Source organism: Fonsecaea pedrosoi (assembly GCF_000835455.1).
Source record: "Fonsecaea pedrosoi CBS 271.37 unplaced genomic scaffold supercont1.3, whole genome shotgun sequence".
Lineage (NCBI taxonomy): Eukaryota > Fungi > Ascomycota > Eurotiomycetes > Chaetothyriales > Herpotrichiellaceae > Fonsecaea > Fonsecaea pedrosoi.
Window position 1 is genome coordinate 3532666 of NW_013550613.1, and position 17343 is coordinate 3550008.

The 17343-nt window shown below is 52.9% G+C and overlaps 6 protein-coding genes across 6 annotated transcripts; 2 read left to right on the forward strand and 4 right to left on the reverse strand.

Moving 5' to 3' along the window:
- Positions 1 to 1091: 1091 nt before the first annotated feature.
- Positions 1092 to 1758, reverse strand: Z517_05205 (uncharacterized protein; the record flags this gene model as incomplete). Its single annotated transcript, XM_013430532.1, has 2 exons — positions 1092 to 1511; positions 1597 to 1758. 2 exons carry the CDS (start codon positions 1756 to 1758, stop codon positions 1092 to 1094), a joined length of 582 nt encoding a protein of 193 aa, XP_013285986.1.
- A 939-nt stretch (positions 1759 to 2697) lies between these two features.
- Positions 2698 to 3831, forward strand: Z517_05206 (uncharacterized protein; the record flags this gene model as incomplete). Its single annotated transcript, XM_013430533.1, has 1 exon — positions 2698 to 3831. One exon carries the CDS (start codon positions 2698 to 2700, stop codon positions 3829 to 3831), a length of 1134 nt encoding a protein of 377 aa, XP_013285987.1.
- Positions 3832 to 5174: 1343 nt separating this feature from the next.
- On the forward strand, positions 5175 to 7067 carry Z517_05207 (uncharacterized protein; the record flags this gene model as incomplete). The annotated part of the gene is made up of 1 exon (XM_013430534.1): positions 5175 to 7067. One exon carries the CDS (start codon positions 5175 to 5177, stop codon positions 7065 to 7067), a length of 1893 nt encoding a protein of 630 aa, XP_013285988.1.
- Positions 7068 to 9341: 2274 nt separating this feature from the next.
- Positions 9342 to 11439, reverse strand: Z517_05208 (uncharacterized protein; the record flags this gene model as incomplete). The annotated part of the gene is made up of 8 exons (XM_013430535.1): positions 9342 to 9916; positions 9999 to 10090; positions 10152 to 10291; positions 10357 to 10549; positions 10632 to 10716; positions 10811 to 11021; positions 11111 to 11257; positions 11326 to 11439. 8 exons carry the CDS (start codon positions 11437 to 11439, stop codon positions 9342 to 9344), a joined length of 1557 nt encoding a protein of 518 aa, XP_013285989.1.
- A 718-nt stretch (positions 11440 to 12157) lies between these two features.
- Positions 12158 to 14302, reverse strand: Z517_05209 (uncharacterized protein; the record flags this gene model as incomplete). The annotated part of the gene is made up of 4 exons (XM_013430536.1): positions 12158 to 12309; positions 12359 to 12705; positions 12775 to 13701; positions 13749 to 14302. The coding sequence occupies 4 exons, from the start codon at positions 14300 to 14302 to the stop codon at positions 12158 to 12160; spliced, it is 1980 nt and encodes a 659-aa protein (XP_013285990.1).
- A 1075-nt stretch (positions 14303 to 15377) lies between these two features.
- Z517_05210 (uncharacterized protein) lies at positions 15378 to 17246 on the reverse strand (the record flags this gene model as incomplete). Its single annotated transcript, XM_013430537.1, has 9 exons — positions 15378 to 15562; positions 15646 to 15909; positions 15984 to 16045; positions 16099 to 16185; positions 16233 to 16428; positions 16469 to 16689; positions 16744 to 16934; positions 16995 to 17074; positions 17132 to 17246. The coding sequence occupies 9 exons, from the start codon at positions 17244 to 17246 to the stop codon at positions 15378 to 15380; spliced, it is 1401 nt and encodes a 466-aa protein (XP_013285991.1).
- Between the last annotated feature and the right edge of the window lie 97 nt (positions 17247 to 17343).

Genomic DNA, 17343 nt, shown 5'->3' on the forward strand with positions numbered 1-17343 from the left:
TGGTGGTGGTGTTGGTGGTGGTGTTGGTGGTGGTGTTGGTGGTGGTGTTGTTTCGCGTATCTGGTAACGTTACAGATGAGTCTGTAACAGAACCTGGGAGAAAAAAGAGAAATGGCTGGGGATATCAGACGGGGTTTTTATACCTACTCAGCACTCGACAAAGTAAGTGCCAACAATTCAAAACTGTTGAGGACCTCTCTCACATACACATACACACACACATATACATACGCACAGACCCTCTCTTTCTGGACATCACCTCAACGCAACGCAACGTAACGAAGACCGAACGAAAAACCTCACTCATGTTCTCGTGTCTCAACCCAGTCCAGAACAGTGCAGTATGTTAAGAGTTGGATGTGGATGTGGATGGCCATCCACTCGGCTGCAAACCGCGCAGTCTTTTGAGGGGATGGTTCAGAACAAGGTTTACAGTTTATGCCATCCATTTACACTGGAGGGGTTTTCTTTGGTTTGTAGACAGGCAGACGTGGTCAGCCCCTCGCTAGTATTCTACCAGAGGTCACGGTTCACACCTACACCCAGCCACACTCCTTCCCCCCCTCCTACCTGACCGCGAAGCACGTGTGGGCGACTCTCGTGTTGCGTCTGAAATCTCGCCTCTCTTGTGTTTGTGTTGACACACTGTGCTCTTCTCCCAAGTATCTGCATCCCTGTCTGCGTGGCTGGCTGGGTCTGCGTGTAGCACGTGGCTGTATGGCGGTCAGGCTATCTAGCGCGTGGTCCGCCCATCAAGAACAAAGTTTATTACAAACGTCCTCATATCGACGGCATGGGGTGAGTTGAGTAAAGCACGGGCCGATTGAGCATAGGCTGACGGGCAACAATTCAAGATAACCCCATCGAAGAAGCATAGGCTCGTGGTTGTTGAGGAACACCATCCGCAAACGGAACTAGAATCGGTCGAGAGTCGAGAGCGATGGTTCTGCTTGGGAATTGATAAATGGACTGGGATTCTGTTGGGAATGCGAACCAAAAACAAGACGAGCGTAGGGTGTTAGACCATTTGCTATCTGTAGCCTCTGCTGGCTGTCTTCTGTCTCTCTACCGTGCCTAAGACATCACAGAACCTAGTAATGCTCCCAGATTCCTCGACTGGCAATCTCCCCGACATTCCCATCCAGATCGCCAAAGTACACGCTCTTGCCGCCGCGGGGCCAGTTCACCTTCCCGAGTATCGCCACGTCCTTGTCCTCGAACCACCTCTCCCACGCCTGGACGTCAGCAGGCGAGGCTACCGCAAGGCAGAAGTGCTGGTTCAGTCGGCCTGGAAGTTCTGCCCGCTTCGAGGATGCTGGGGTAACTGCTGCTGTCGTCGTCGCCGCCCCTGCATCTGCTCTGGTGGCGAGGAGCAGACTAAGGACGTCCTGCGAAGGCCCGTGGCCGGGGATCACACCGCGGTTGTCGGGCATGGGACTGTCGGCGGCAGTGGCTCCGAGTTGGAAGAGGAGCAGCGTCGTCTGTGACAGGGCGAAGCCGGACATGCGTGGCTAGAATTGGCGTATCGTGAGCAATTGGATAAAAGGATTTGGTGTACATGTACGCTAGGTACGTCTGACGAGGAGAGTTTCTTACCGTGTTCAAAAAAGGTTCGACATCCAGCACCTTCTTGTAGAACTCGGTTGCGGCGCCGACGTCCTTGACCATCAGACACGTCTCGAGAATGTGCGTGATCCTCGGTGGCTTGAGAGGAGCTGCCGAGCCCATAGACTCCTTTGCCGTCAGATCCTGTGCCATGCTTCTTTTTGATGTGCTAACGCTATTAAATCTCCTGGTAATATTGTTCTTCTCCAGCTCCTGTGCTGAAATGAGATGTTGCAATCGCAATCGTCTCAAGACACAGAAGGATGGCCGCCTCATTTATGGTTTTCTGCCGCCGCTGGCTCGCCGTTCTGGCGGTGGTGGTGGTTACATTTTTTCACTTCTGGTTGTTTGTGGTTGTCATGGTAGGGTTTGCCATGTCGTAATGCCTCTAACGATACGCGACTCGCCAGGACGCAAGTGAAGGTCCCCGCAGGCTAGGCATGCTTGGATAGGCTGGTGAGGGCAGGAAAGACTTCTAGAGGGGTTGTTGTGTAAGCAGCGTAGGTCTAGATTCCTCGGGCCGTTGTGGGGATCTCGAGGATTGAGTAAGCTGGTGTCTGTCACCTTGTCAACTCGTACGAGTATACCCATTTTTAGGCTTTGCGGGGTGTTGTGGATGCAACGGTGGTGGGAATACGAGGAAAGTCACAGATGGTGTGAGGACAATGTATGTGTGAACTTCAGTGCAAGACTCCCCATTCCTTCCTATGCAGCTGCCGCAATTTCCCCTAATGAGCAGGAACTGAAAAATGCATTGACTCCCTGATCAGCCTTGTAGACGCCCATGAACCCCATTCAAACAGCTATTGGGCGATGACGCGCTCGGCGCACTGCAGCCAGTATGCGGCCTCATCCCTACAGCGCCCATTCCTAATGTTGAAAGGCACAGAGAATCTGTGCACCGGCAAAGGAAATAGTCCTTCAGCGCGTCTGCCTCGTCCTGGTCACCATCAGGATTGGATATAAGCCGCCAAAGACCTCTTCATCAGCGGTTGACTGCTTTACCTATAGCGTGATACTACGGCAGTTCGACATTCGTCTCCCTGAAACTTACAGAGCCTGCCTGAAAACGACCATTGACTCTCTCTCAAGATGCGGGATCTCTCGAGAACTATGGTGACCAGCCTGCGAAGTCACATCCGCAAGCATTCTTCGTCAACCCAGAGTAGTCTATCCGAGAAAAGAACATCTTTCGGCTCGTCCGACTATCGGTCGACAACTCTCGAGCCCAACCACATCGTCGTTGAGGATAGACAGATGGACGATGAACGATGGAGCCGACTGGCGTTTGCCCTTGGGATGCCATACGGCGAGACACAACGTCCCAGTCCAGAAGCCGCGAGATTCGCCCAACAAGTCAAGAGACGCAGATTTGTGAGCGGCGTTGAGATGGCAGACCTCCTCCTACCGCTGCTGGTCTCGGTGGCCAAGAATCACCGCATCATGAAGTGCCGTACAAATACACTCTTCCATCGAGACGGCGTACCGGATGAAGTGCCCGACTTTGAGGTTCAGGATGGATGGAAGATGCAGCTGCCCACGCCGAGGCCGATCATCACTCTGGGCTATTCCAGCAGCGCATTCTCGTCGCATCAGCTGGAATTACAACACGGCATTATATCGAACAGCCGGCACGAACCCTGCAATCTCGCCAAGCTCTCCCAGCCTGTGCCAGATGTCTACTGGCCATTTTTCGTTGTCGAAGCACAGGACGAATCGATGCTCGCTGCTCGAAATGCGTCGGCCGGGTCAGCGGCGACATGCAACAACGCCCTGATGATCTTTGCCGGAGCTGCGGAGGAGCCGCAAAGGTACTACGGTGATATGAACTTCCTCTGGCGCTTGAGCAAAGCCGCACAATCCTTCTCCCTGTCCATCAACGGCAAAACAGCTTGTCTCAACACACACAACTCGGAAGGCTGCTTGCCTCATGCTGTGGCAACTATCAGGACCTATCAGCTCGACAATGAGAAAGATGTCGAATCAATGGCAGCTCGGATCAGCAGTATCTTGGTGTGGGCCGAGAACTGCAGACTGCAATCCATCAGTGATCTATTGAGCGCCTTTGACAAACGTGTGAAGCTCTGCAGGGACAATAAGGCCCAGAAGAGGTCGCCATATGACCCACCTGAGCTTGTCACCTTCAACACCGCCCCCAGGAGTCGAACAAGCATCATTAAGAGCGTCATAGCGGAAAGCCTTCCCCGATGGAGCCGGACAAGCTAGCCCGGGTCTGAAGAAGCGAGCAACAGTCTGTACATACGTGGAGTTAAACTCTGGCTAATTGAATTCGGCATGGTGGAGGAATCAAGATAAGTGCTTAACGAGACAATGACCTTGTGAAAAGTTGAATTATCTCCAGGGCTGTCCGCCTCTATCCCTGTTGTGGCTTGACGTGATGAAGATGTGTAGGCGGCAGGGAAAGTCCCGGGCGGGCCTGAAGTTTCCCTGTATAGAGGTGAGTGGTCAGGAGGACGAGTGACAGGAACTTACCTCCTTGGTCTACTCTTTCCTCATCGACCGGGGTTGGAAGCTGGGGAAGAAGGGAGGCCCAATTTCGTTTGATGGATCGACCAATGGGATATACCTGAGGATATACATGGAAATGCACACTGCTGTAAGTCGACGTTCTGTCCCTCTCCAGCTCGCCTGGCCATGTTGAAGCTGCTAAGTTTAGATCCACTTACAGGCCAGATGTTCTATTCCGGCGGCCCGAGCGTTGGTTCTTTTGGGCGACCTGCAGTGGCTCTCTTGCTTTGTGTGGTGATCAGAGGATTTTGTACCAATAGTCGACGCCCGGTTGTTGCTTCTAGGCGCCAAACCAAGACGGTGGCTCGCCTTGACCCTGATGCAGACCATGTCTGGCGCCAACAAACAACGAGCATTACGCGCTGGCCACGTTTCGGCCCCGTTACACCCGCATCTTAGCTGGACTTGGTGTAGACAGGCGTGGCTTCATGAGGAGCAGAAGCAATCACAAGCATCTGTTGCTTGCAGCAGACACGCATGGGTCATGGCTTTCTCTCCTGCATCGTCCATTCGACATGACCTGGTCCTTTATTTGGCCTCGGGCGCATCTGGAGACCGGGTGTCTATCCTTCCTTCGCCTCTCCGCATCTCCTCTCATTGGGACTTGCAAATCCGGGCACCCACCGGGCAACTCTTCACACCAAACGAAGCTTACGATGGAGGCCAGATCAGTACAGTCCGCGCCTACAGACGCAGGGGATCAATTACCCACCCGCCTTTCATACAGCTGCCCCCTACTAGAGAATCAACCGATGTGTGTCTGTTTCATTTTGCTAGACGAATGGTGTCTATCACGGCGCTTCCAAAGTATGCCACTCGCGCGGATACACTGTCAGGCCATGGTTGCCGAGAGGAACAGTCCTTAAAGTGCGGCCATTCTTCCCAATGCTACGTCAACTTCTTCTTCATTCATCGCAGCAGTGTGGACACTTTGGTGAAGTCTATCTGGTCTTTCTGACGATCCTTCGAGTCAGTGTCCACATCCTGTTATCCTAAAGCTCTGCTCCTCTATCTGTCTTGTCCGCATACCCACCACAAGCATGTCAACCACCAGTGCTGTGAGTGCGCATTCCGAAGATGACCTTCCTCCTTCGTCCTTCGATGGTAGCCACCTACCCTGGAAGGCGTTTCGTCAGCAAGTACTCGCACAGTATCGCATCAGAGTGATGGACTCTGCGCCAAAGGAAAAACTACCTACAGAGCTTCTGGCAGCGATTGAATCCGAACTACCCAATGTCACCAAATATGAACCGCAAAAGGAACAATTCCGCGATCAGGTCGTCAACGGTCGAGGATTTGGTCCTTCGCCCCTCTTTCCTCCCAACTTGCTCCCATCCATCGACGGTGAGCCTAAACTTGCTCGCTGCATGGTTCCTTGTTTCAGCCGAGAAGCCCTTCCCGAACGTGCTCTTAATCGCATTGGACCACTCTACGAACTGAGCGTCCCACGCAGTGGCCTTGGGTGCGGCTTTGCTGGCGCGGCCTTCACGACTGAAGAGCTAGAGGTCCTCCCTTCGTGGCTGGTGACCACTGGCACCATTGTCCACTTCGATACAGGGTACATCTCTCCAGGCGCTGCGCTGTACTGCCCCTTCCTGGTCTTTGAACGCACATGGGGAAACAAGGAACATCGCCTCGAGTCTGCCAATAACCAATGTGCTATTGGTGGCGCATGGTGTGTCAGGGCGCTTCAGATGCTATACGCCAAAGCCTGGAAAGGAGGAATGCTGCCCGAATTGCCCATCGCATTCTCTTGTTCGATCGACAACACCTTTGCTGTTCTGAACATGCACTGGATCGACCACGGTCAAGTGTATTGCATGTCACCACTGTGCAAGTTTGATCTCAGCAAGGACGATCACTTCAGCAGCTTCCTCGTCTGGGTGGACTCGATCGGCAAATGGGGCGTTACTCATTTGCTTCCTGTCGTCAAATCTGCTCTGGCGCGTCTGCGGATCAAGGAAGATACACCACCTCCTACTCCACGTGCAGCTAGGCTGACTCTCGACACGGCATGTCCCAATGAACAGCTCATCAAATCTCTGAAAACGACATTTGAAAACATTCCTTGGCGGTTCGATGACGACGAGTTCACGCCCGTCAGCAGCAGCACTGCGAGCTGGGGAAGTCCAATGGTCACTGACCTAACCTTTGCGAACTTGAACTATCCACCTGTGCCAGCTCGACCATACGGTGGCACGCCAACCTCTGCTGTCCAGAAGAAACAATTCCTGGCGAATTGGGGGCCGTACTCTACCCCTCCACCAGCATACGCACAGAACAGTGAACTGATGTGGCAAAAACGCCTCAACCATGCCATGGACGAGATCCATGACCTCCAACGCCAGATCCAGGTCCTGAAGAATGACTTCAGTGCATCCGCCGTAAACTGTCAGAGCGAGTTGTCGGATGTGAAGTCAACCATGAGTTCTGTCCTTCGCAAGGAAACTCTCACGCTGCGGAACAGATCGCTCTCTCTAGGCGTGCAGGAGACTTGGTCGATGCAAAACATGCAGCGGAGCCCACTCGTGAACGAGGTTCTTCCACAATTCGTGGTCGACAAGCCCCCGATGCCTCCACGGCATAGACCATTTCACCCACCGCCATCTCCAAAACTCCTTTCTCCAGGACTCCAATCTCATGGGCCTCCTTCACCTGGCCTTCCGTCTCCCGGTATGCCTTCACCTACCTTTTCCATCTACAGTGAGACCACCAACATTGTCACAGTTCCGCCTGCGCCACCCAGGGCGGCATCTTTGTTCAAGGTCGCCACTCTGATGGTATCCGGACATATGGCCAGCATGTTCATCCCCAATGTCCTCCTGCGAGTTTTTGTCTTGGGTTGCATCACCGATGTGTGCATCCTGGCTTTTGCCAGCCCGCACCTGCCCAGCTCAGCGGAATATCTCTGGTCACTCTGGAGATCTCGTTGATTTATTTGAAGTGCCTATCTCTTTTTTTCCTTTGTACTTTCAGCGGCGGTGTTTTGGTGCAATCTCGGCGGAATTTGGTCAGTCATTCTTTTCACCCCTTATATGGAGGAACCTTTGAGGTCTAAAAGCGGATACTGGAGGAGTTTGGACCACTGATCCCTGTGATGGGCCGGTTTCAATCAGTGTCACGACAATGGAAGCGCTCCGAATTGGGGGGTTTCAGCACTCCAACGGCGAGTGGAAATAGGGATGTCTCCCGAACAGAAGAGCAACAGGCTCTTTCACCATGTACATTATCGATATGGGCTGATGCAGGGCAGCGAGGCGGTTACCAGGTGTTTACTAGATAATGAGACCACTACTCTCGAGCCTCGAGGTCCATTGCCAAGTACCAAAGTAGGACTCGAAGTCGATGGATCACAGAGGTACCGGCAGCGGTACCAAAAAAACAAACCCCACAAGAAATCACTTGGTATATATGTTTTCACTCTCTAAATTCCGTCACGCAAAGACCCCCTTATCCACAACAAGGGCGAATCCGAATACCACGAGTTCGAGTCACGGTTACGACGACAAATAATCGAGGTCCTGTCAGGTCAAAACTAACCCTCCGGGGGTTAGTGGGCATCAGGCACCTCGATTCCTTCCCCCCGTCGTTCCTCCCTCCGAGACCCACACCGCCCTCTCCCATCCGATCCGAACCGACGACATCAACCAACTGTAGTATAAAATCCGTAGTATAACCGGGCGAGAAAAACCAACCCCCCCTGAAGGGGGGGGGGCCGAGTTTCGCTTATCACAGACCAGCAGGTTGAGCTGTTCTGTGATAAGTTTTTTGCCGCTTTGGATCCTGCTCAGAAGAAGGATGTTGGGCTAAGACAATCCAAGGCGTGACAGCCCCAGTCTAAATGAATGGTATTAGGGAGGCGTTTCAAGGGGGTCTGTCACAAACATCTACCCAAGACACCTACCTCAAAAGGGCGCTCCTGATCCATAAGGGCTTTATAGGGGCGGAACGGACTGTAGTACGGTGCGGTGTGGGAGATGGACACAAGGCTGTCACAGACAAGGCTGAGTACACAAGCTCACTACACAGAAACTCTACACACATAACAACTGACGCCAACACCACGTAAATGCGACAGCAAAGGCGGGGGGAAGATACAGGATATAAGCAAACCCGCCCAGGTGAGTCGGGAGAGGTCTTCTGTCATGTTGCCACTTCGACATGATTCATTCTGATATGAACGACCAAGACACAGGCACAGACGCGGCCTGAACTGGCTTGCGAGAGATGGACAGACTATTAGAATTCATGACCTTATTTCTCGACGAGGCAAGAACCAGACACTTCGGCGAACTCCTCACTCCCCTGATACGTGGTGAATGGAAGCTGGTCTTGGAGCGTCGGCCATCGGCGTCCAGCCCCATATCGAGGCCAGGTCCTGGAACTCGTGTAGAATGATACCAGCTTGTCCAATGCGGTAATATCCCCGTGCGGGTCCAGTATCTCCAGCTCGTACAGAAACTTCCAGTCTTCGAAATAGCATAGAAGAGAGAGAGAGAGAGAGGTGATACCACGCATTAATGGGTATGTATCAACATGGTTCAGGTCTTGGAAGTCAGAGACCCCGAGCGGTGGGGGTTTTTTGCCCCTAAAGTCGCCCTTGTTAGGAAACATGGACTCCGGTTTTGTACATATGGTTCCAATGATTTCATGCCCATAGCCCTGCATTTTTATTTTTTTTTCCTTCTCAGCTTTTTTGGTCCGCGATCAATCCACCAAGGAAGGTAGGTAGCCAGATCGTCGCTGTTTCGTCTTACTGAGGACCGATTACTGAGTACTCGTATTCAGTGCGGATCCACTATCCACTATCCACTGCCCAGCCAGCGAGTCATGTATTAATTATATCGATCTTGATCTGGAGGCGGCACGTCAGCCGCTAGCTTCTTCGAGCCAGAATGGCTCCACTCTCACTCAATAACGTTACGGATCCCGGGACGCTGTTGCGCGATGACTGCAGATGAGGGGGCGCGGGAGACTCAGTCGGCTGGGTACGAGACAAAAAATCAACACGTACATGGACACTCCACGGTGCTTTGCGCAAGGATAGTCTTTGAAAACTTTGCGGAACAAGAGATATCTCTCACCCGCTCTGCCTCTCAAGAACTTTGGATATCGACCTGTGTCCTCGACAATCATCGTGAAACAGTCCTTCCAGAAGGACCATCCTCCAGCAACCATGAACGCGGGGCATGGACGCAGTGTGGACATCAATGAGCCTCCACGTCCAGACGATTGACCTCTTCGCCAATAATCTTCGTCCCCTCCTCACTCGACAGGATATCCGTGTGGAACCAGTGCCGGACGCGATGTCCCGCGACCATGAGGACGATGATCAGCCCAAACGCCGCAACGGAGACAAAGGCCATCATGCCAAAGACCCAGCCGACGCCGACGCGGGCCTCCCAGCCGTCGATGAAGAAGGGGATGGCAATCCCAAAGATCGTGCGGTAGAAGTTCATGATGGTGGCGGCCTCGACGGGATACTTTGTGAAGCACTCGACTTCGTAGTTGACAATCACGGGCACGGCCACGTTGGAGGAGAAGTTCAGCAGGAAATTCCCCACCGCGGCGACCATGTAGTGCAGGTGGTACTGCAGGGCGGCGCCGAAGAGGCCCAGCCCGACGTTCAGGCAGAGGAACGTCGGGAACCACAAAGCGTGCAGCCGGAACTCGGGTTTCCACACGCCCCCGGTCCGGCGGCAGATCCAGAGAGGGAGTCGGTCGTTGAAGGCGAGCCCGTAGAGTTGGCCCGTGATACAGCCGAACCAGGCTGCAAAGGTGACTTCTCAGAAGGATCAGCTGGGATGAGACAGGCCAGGACAGGACATGGGCACGCTTGAGCCGGAGTGGAGAAAAGGTCTTACATTCAGCGTTCTGGTTCGGCGTGAAGCCATAGCCCTTTTCGCTCACGGGCGACTGTAAGAAGACGGCGAGCAGGTTATTGACACCGACGCTCCTAAGTGAGGAATGCCATCAGTATATCGTTCCTCTCATACTTGGCTGGGAGAGGAACTGACCAGCCAAAAACAATCATCAAGAACAACCCGCCCAGGATGCCAACAGGATGGACACCGATCCGGATCGGCATGGTCGCCAGATGGAGGTATACGTATACACACATCAGTATACCGCAATCGTCCACGATTGAAAGAGACGACTCACCGCTTCCCTGTTCGTCATCCCTTCAGCGACATTGGGGTTCCGGAAGAGATAGACGTCGACGGAACGCTGGAAGAAAGACGTCGCAGGAACGGGATACGCTGGCCGTCCAGGTCTCGTCCAGCCGGTTTCTTCGAGGAGGAACAAGATCATCAGGATGACGAAGCCTTCCAGCCCGACGTTATACCAGTATTCGATGCTCCAGGGGGCGCCGTTGCCCACCACGAAGCCGGAGAATGTCGGGCCTGCAAGGGTTCTATTCACATTTTCCAGTAATTAGCAGTTGAGATGATTGAATCCCTTGTGGATCTTCTATTATGAGGTAGAGAAGAGCTCACCCTAGGAGGATCATGACGTTGTAGAAAGCGAAGCATTTCCCTCGCTGATGCAGGAAGAACGTGTCGGTGATGTAACTCGCGCCCACTGCGAAATTAATCCATTGAGATGTTATTAGTAGACTGCCACACTGCCAGGGCTAAAGACGGGCAAGACGGTGATTGACCGGACAAACACTCACCAGTCGTCGCGCAGGATCCCGCCAAACAGCCAAACAACCTCGACAGCACGAAACTGTAGTAATCGCCCGAACCCGTGCACGTCGCCGCCCACACGGTGCAGGCGAGGGTGAGGACCGTCGCCCACAAGATGCTGCCGCCGCGACCGATCCTCCTCGAGACGGGCGACCAGAACAGAGGCCCGGCGCACAATCCAGCAGTGGCGGCCGAGACCTTTCACGATCAATGGCTTGTCAGCAACCTTTCCGTCTCATCCGGGGTGCCTGACACAAGTAACAAGTAATGGTAACTGTGTCTCTCACCGAGTATGTAATCTCGACCGGCGTCTTGTGGTACAGTGCACCTTGCTGGAAGACACTGGACACGTTACCCACGGCCTGCAGCGTTCCTGTGAACCCGGCAAAGGACACGATAAACAGCGTGAGAAGTTTCCGGCCTTGTGACCAGTTCTGATCCGAAGATCGATCGTCAGCGTCTTGCAGCACGAGAAGTTGGGAAAAGATGCAGAACCACGTACCAGTGGATCGCGAGGGTCATCGGATGGTGCTGGGATCAGTGTGATGCCGGCCTTGCTGTGCGCGGTCGTGACCTTGGAGCTCTCATGGTGCTCGACAGCCTCTTCCTTGGACATTCCGGTCGTGTTATCCTGGGTCCTGTGTTATTACTTTTTTTTGGCGGCCTGTATCGTGATCGAAAAGGGGATGGAGAACTATTCTGAAAGTCGACGCAGAACTAAAAGCAATGAAACAAGCAGGTCTTCTACTCGCGAGGCAACAAGTGCCCTTGCTGTCCTTTTGACCCCCCATTTCAGAGTCCATGTCTCAAAAGAACCTTCGCCGTTAGCGTGTCGAGGCGCTGTTACTTCCCCAGAGACCCCAGGAACAGAACTAGTCACGGTGTTTCACGGGGTTCTTGTACCATTGTCCGGGGCGGCGGATCCACCGTCCATCCAAAGCTTCTTCACCCACGGGGAAACTGCCCGTGGGGGAGTCAACAGGAAACAGTCGCCGAGTATCCATGTCGAAATGACCTGGATCCTCTCCGCATAGCTCAGCTAGCGGGATTCGAGCTTGGTAGGCTAAGCATGGAAATCCATCGGTCGCAGGGGACTAGACCGGAGGCCGGCCTGAGTATAAGGCCTATGGGACTAACGGAGTGACCACGGGACCATGGCAGCACACTTACGTTGCACCGTGGTGGGAGACGAGAAAAGACCCAATCAAAGATGACCCATTTCACGGCGAATGCACCGATCCAGAATACTTCGATCAGGCTCCATTACTCGCATTCTTATTGGCTGTTCTGGGCTCGGAACCTCAGACGCCCATTCCGAACACCAGCGGATCCACCTACGGAGTCGAAGAAAGCGGTAGGCTGGTTGACCGAGGCTTGCCCCTGATGCTTGGAGCAATCTGAGCATATCGGATCGCTAGCTCTTGCTCCCGAGCGGTCAATGCTGTTGGGTCGACCCCGATGAGTTTGTTCAAAGCACGAGTGAGATCTGGACAGATCAGACTTGGACGAAAGGTCAATGAGTGGAGAAAACAAACCTAGCATTATCGAACCAAGACCCCAATGTCTGGCATACTGCGCAATTCCAAGGCAGACAACATCGCGATTAAGGCTGCTGAGTGCACTGGAACCTTCAGAGCTGGTCTGCAGAATATGCATCGCCGCGGGCCCGACCAGCGAACAGACGATGAACGGCGACGAATAAGCAATATAGTCGGCCGACCAAGCTTTAATGGCCCTAACAACTTCATGTGCATGTTGAACACACTTTTGGGCGACGGCTCGTTGCTCGTCAGGATCGAAGGGGATGTTAGTTGGTGATCCCGATGGTGATCGAGCGACGTCTTCTGAAGAACAGACTATGAGAGCTTCGTAGGTGCGCGCACTATCATTAATCAGACATCGATAATACTCTGCGCATTCAGTAGTGGTGACCACACTTGGTATAACTCACCTCTGCAGAATGATATTTGTAGTGATGATCCAGTTGCTCCTCGCGAACGTCGAGTCATTGAAAACAAACATGCTCGAGTTCAGCCGGAAGTGGTTGGGCAAGTTCAGACTGAAGCACGTCAAAGCACTTTCTATCTCGGCTCTGGCTTGCGGAGAGACGCCAGTCTGTACTTTCAGATCATACGCCAATGCCATCAGGAAGTTGGCAACAAGGAACCAGGCTCTTTCGTCTTGGTTCGGCGAACCCTGCAGGCTCCTCCAGGCAGTTGCTGGGGTAAGGCCCATTGGTGCAGATGCAATCGGCTGCTCCTCAAACCACCGTTCATCTGAGCACGGAAGCAGCACCTGCATTTTGTTGCGATCAATCGTAAATGGGCGGCGGACGACCGTCGACGCAAACGTGTCCAGCTCCCAGACTGACCACCATGCACGTCGGTTTTCTTCTCGGAGAACCCATTCTTCGGTGGAAGACCACTGATTTGAGAACAAATTGGGTTGTTGGCAGATGTCCTCGTCAACAATGTCGATCTCCAAGTCGTATGCTAGTCGAGCACAGACGCCAGTGAGTGTCCATCCGAACGAGTTGGAGGAATTCGTGTTGTGATAGAAAGATAGCAATATGCAGCCCTGCAAGTACTGGAGTGAGGGAACAAAGCCGTCTCCTTGAAGCCTGGTCCCATCTGCATAAATCGACTGAGCTTCTTTCGCGAAGGACTCCCCACGGCAAGTGGGCGCAACATTGGCAAAGTGTGCTGCATTTGAGAAGCGAGCTGACAGAGCCATAATGCTGTTCAGCATGAGCCCACCCTCCAGAGACAAATTTTGCCCGATGGCATCTTCCCGCCTCTTTTGTAAGTAGCGAGCATAGAACTGAGGGCGATGCAGTATCGGGACGAAGCCGCTTACGCGATCGAAGAAGAGATCGACTCTGTGAGAAATTAGTCCAGATCCGCCTTCAAGTCCCGAAGTTCTAACAATTGCCTCACTAGGTCGTCCGCAACTGTCAAGTTGTACAGTTTGGGCTTGGGTTTCTGAGTTTGTGATAGTTCTGTCGTGGCTAGATTTATCTCTGTCGCTGATTGTGTTGTTGCAGAAGTGGCGTTGACATCTGGTAGATCCAGCAGATTTGCTTGTTTCTCAAGGCATGGATATGCGTCGCTAAAGTGCGCAGACTGAAACCCGTCCTCGAGAAAAATGTTGGACAGTGACGGGCTGAAGCTGGCTTGGAGGTTGTATTGGTCTCCAACCTGGATGTTGAAGCTGGGTTGCTCTGCAAAACTAAAACACATACTTTCTCCATGGTTGTTTTGCGGAGATGAGACGAAGGCGTCTCCAGAGCTCTCTTCAAGGGTCAAGTCTCTAAAACTGCTTTCGCCGGTGTGAGCACCATTTGTAGTATCTTCTTCATTCGCGGTCACTCTTCTTGGCGATTCAGCTGTGTCCGAGTTGACTTGCGTGGTATTTGAAAGGCCATCTGTGAAGTAGGCTACACTCGGCTCAGCAACTCGAAGACCGGTGTCGACAGACATACTGAGAGAGGTGGTGGAAGCACTGTCTGGACAAGGTCCTCTCCGTCTTTTCCCCTTAGAATGAGCCCCTTGGGCGCAGCGCTCTGGTCGTTTTCTCTTTGTTGGGAAGATACATTGGCTCCCAACACGCAGGCACAATGTACAAGTCGGCCGTCTCATGTCACCTGAAAGTCAAAGTCAGGCCAAATGGAGGAAGAGAGGCAGAGATAAAGTATTCAACAACTGCCGCAGCTGGCGAGAGTGCGACTATGAGACACCGCGGGGTGGACTGACATTTGGTTTTCTTCCTTTCCAGGCAAAGAGACATTAGCTGTCTATGCCTCTGAAGCAACGACGTATATTCTCACCTCTTGCACTCTCCACAGGCTCGAATCGGCCACGGTGGTTGTTGGTACTGAATGTGAGCACTCGATCCGTCAAATGTGTGCTCTGCGACCATCATGTTATCCCTAGCAGGGCCAACGTAAACTCCTTGCATGTTGAGAACGACCTCGAAACCCGTAAGGCAAGGAAGAAGGTGGGAACGTAGTGAAGAGGATAGGAGACGAATTCGGCTTGCACCAGGAGGCTCTTGTTCTGGGGATGCAAGTGCGGAGAAGAGGTGTTCGATTTACTAGAAAGGCGCTTCATTGCATGAATCGTGGAGCACTTGAGGGGTCTTGTGGATCTTGTTGAGCTGCCCAAGCATTGACGCCTAGCGGAGGACAGACTTGGGGCGGTCTGGCATCGTGATGGGCATGGCTTACGGCTTATGCAGCCCAGTTAGTTAGAACCTTCATCGCTCGACCGGGATCCGCCTGATGAGCCGATCTTGCCGCGGCCTAGGGGGCACTGGAAACGGAGAGAAAAGCTAGTGTGGCAGCTACTGAAGGAGCGTAGTGTAAGCGGAATCTGTCCAAGGACTGAGAGGGAATTTCGAAAGACGCAATCGAGTTGAAGAAACAAACACGCGTTGAGAGAGCATCACGTGACGAGGCTGTGACTCCCTTTTCATCGATGCACCGAACAGAGGGAAGGCGACAACCACAAACACCCTGGGCAGATGACATATTCAAGTCATCGGTAACATCATAATCTACAGTTTCCCTCCCTCCGAGAGCCACACTTCAAACGCCCTGTTGGTATCTGCCACAGAGTCGAATCCCAACATCTTCCTCTGGTAATTGATATCGGCCCAACCCCACCGGCACGGCTTCTCCCAGTCTGCCTCTGCCAGCTCTCTGTCTCGAGCTTCTTGCTCGGGACCATCGTGCATGTGAACTATATTGACTTTAGTAGGTCGCCCTAAAAGAGTCTTGGGTACAACATCTGCATCAAAACCCGACAGAGGTAGAAGGACTTACACATGTACCGGTTGGCAATAGCTCCTTTCACATTGGTTGTAGTTCTCTTCTTGCGCAGCGACTCAAACAGTCGAAGAACAGAGTTTATCGAGGCTCGTTTCTCCTCGTCGGGGACTCTGTCGCTGGCTTGGAGTCGGCCGAGCAGAAGCCCAAGCACTAGACCGTCTTCTACGGCCATGGCGGCTCCTTGTGCTTGGTAGGGCAGGCTGGGATGAGACGCATCTCCAAGGACCACAACGTTGTCTTTGACCCAAGTCGGGAGTTCTGTACACATATCGTCAGTTTCGGGAGCCTTGATCGGGAACAAGACTGCTCGTAGAGATGTCCTGAATTCATACCTTCATGGTGACACAGCTTCCATTTCAAGACGGTGTCATGGCAGGATATGATCTTTGCAAGCCTAGATGAAAGTCAGGAAGAGTCAGACCAAACAGGCCCAAAGAAATCACTGACACAGGATCCCAGCCTTCATATGTCATCCGCATCTCGTCAACATCACCCGCTTCCGTTCTGGACCCAGAAGGCAGATTATCAGGGCGACTGTTGCTGTCAACCAATGACTCTGCATATCAGATCTTCATACTCACATGAGAACCAGGTTGAATGCATCGCCATTCTTGACTGGATAAAAGACGCTGTGTCGGTCTGGTCCCACCCAGTTGTAGGTGCAGCGTGAGTTGATCAGTTCGTCGACGCGAGGATCCTGAAACGCCTCAAGTTGCGCGCGAGAGAATGTCCCCCGGTATGCGAGATCCCCAGTCGGCTCAGGAGGCGATGGTTGCCCTACAACAATGTCACGGATAGCGGACCAGAGGCATGTAACGAGACATTGTCAGCACTCTCAGCCACGAATTCGGGATTGACCACGTACCATCCGCCCCAACGACAACATCTGCATCGATAACTTCACCTGTCCGAAGTACCACTTTGGGTCTCTCGGCCGATGCTTTGACATCGACCACTTCCGCGTTCAGTTGGAGTTTGCCCCCGAGTCGGGACACTTCATCGAGGAGGACGCTATGATAGTCTGCCCGATGGATGACACTGCACTGCACTCAGTCATCCTTTCCCTCGCCTGTGAGTTTGAGGGCAACTTACAACCAAGGACCGTTGAACTCCTTGACCATCTTGTCGGTACCCCACCGGCTACAGAGGATCTTTCCATCTTTGTAGCGCTTGAGGTGGTTAGCTTTGACTTGAATGGCCCCAGCGTCGCGGATCTTTTGCTCGAGGCCAAAATATTGGAGGACACGAGCAGCGTTTGGCGGAATCTGAATTCCAGCGCCTATCTGAAATCACAGTTGTCTTAGAAGAAGCACTTGGAGTACAGTACTGGCAATGCCACGTACAGGTGATATTGCCGGTGCCTTTTCGAGAACAGTCACTTCACATCCGCCGCGCAGACACGATATTGCTGCGGCTAGGCCACCTATTGCAGTATGAGCAAGTCATCGAGACAGACAGGGTGTTCTCTGTTGTTCTTTACCGATGCCAGCGCCTACCACGATAACCTTGAACGGCTTCTTCGTCTGCTTGGAGGTCAGCTTGTTCCCGGACCATAGTTCAGCGTCATCACGCACAGCATTGGACTCTCCACTCATTATTCAGAGGATATTCACTTGATCTTGAAGAAAAGTGGTGGTATTTGCAAAGAGTTGACCTGCAAAGTCAAGTTGTTGCTGACTGAAGGAACGAGGC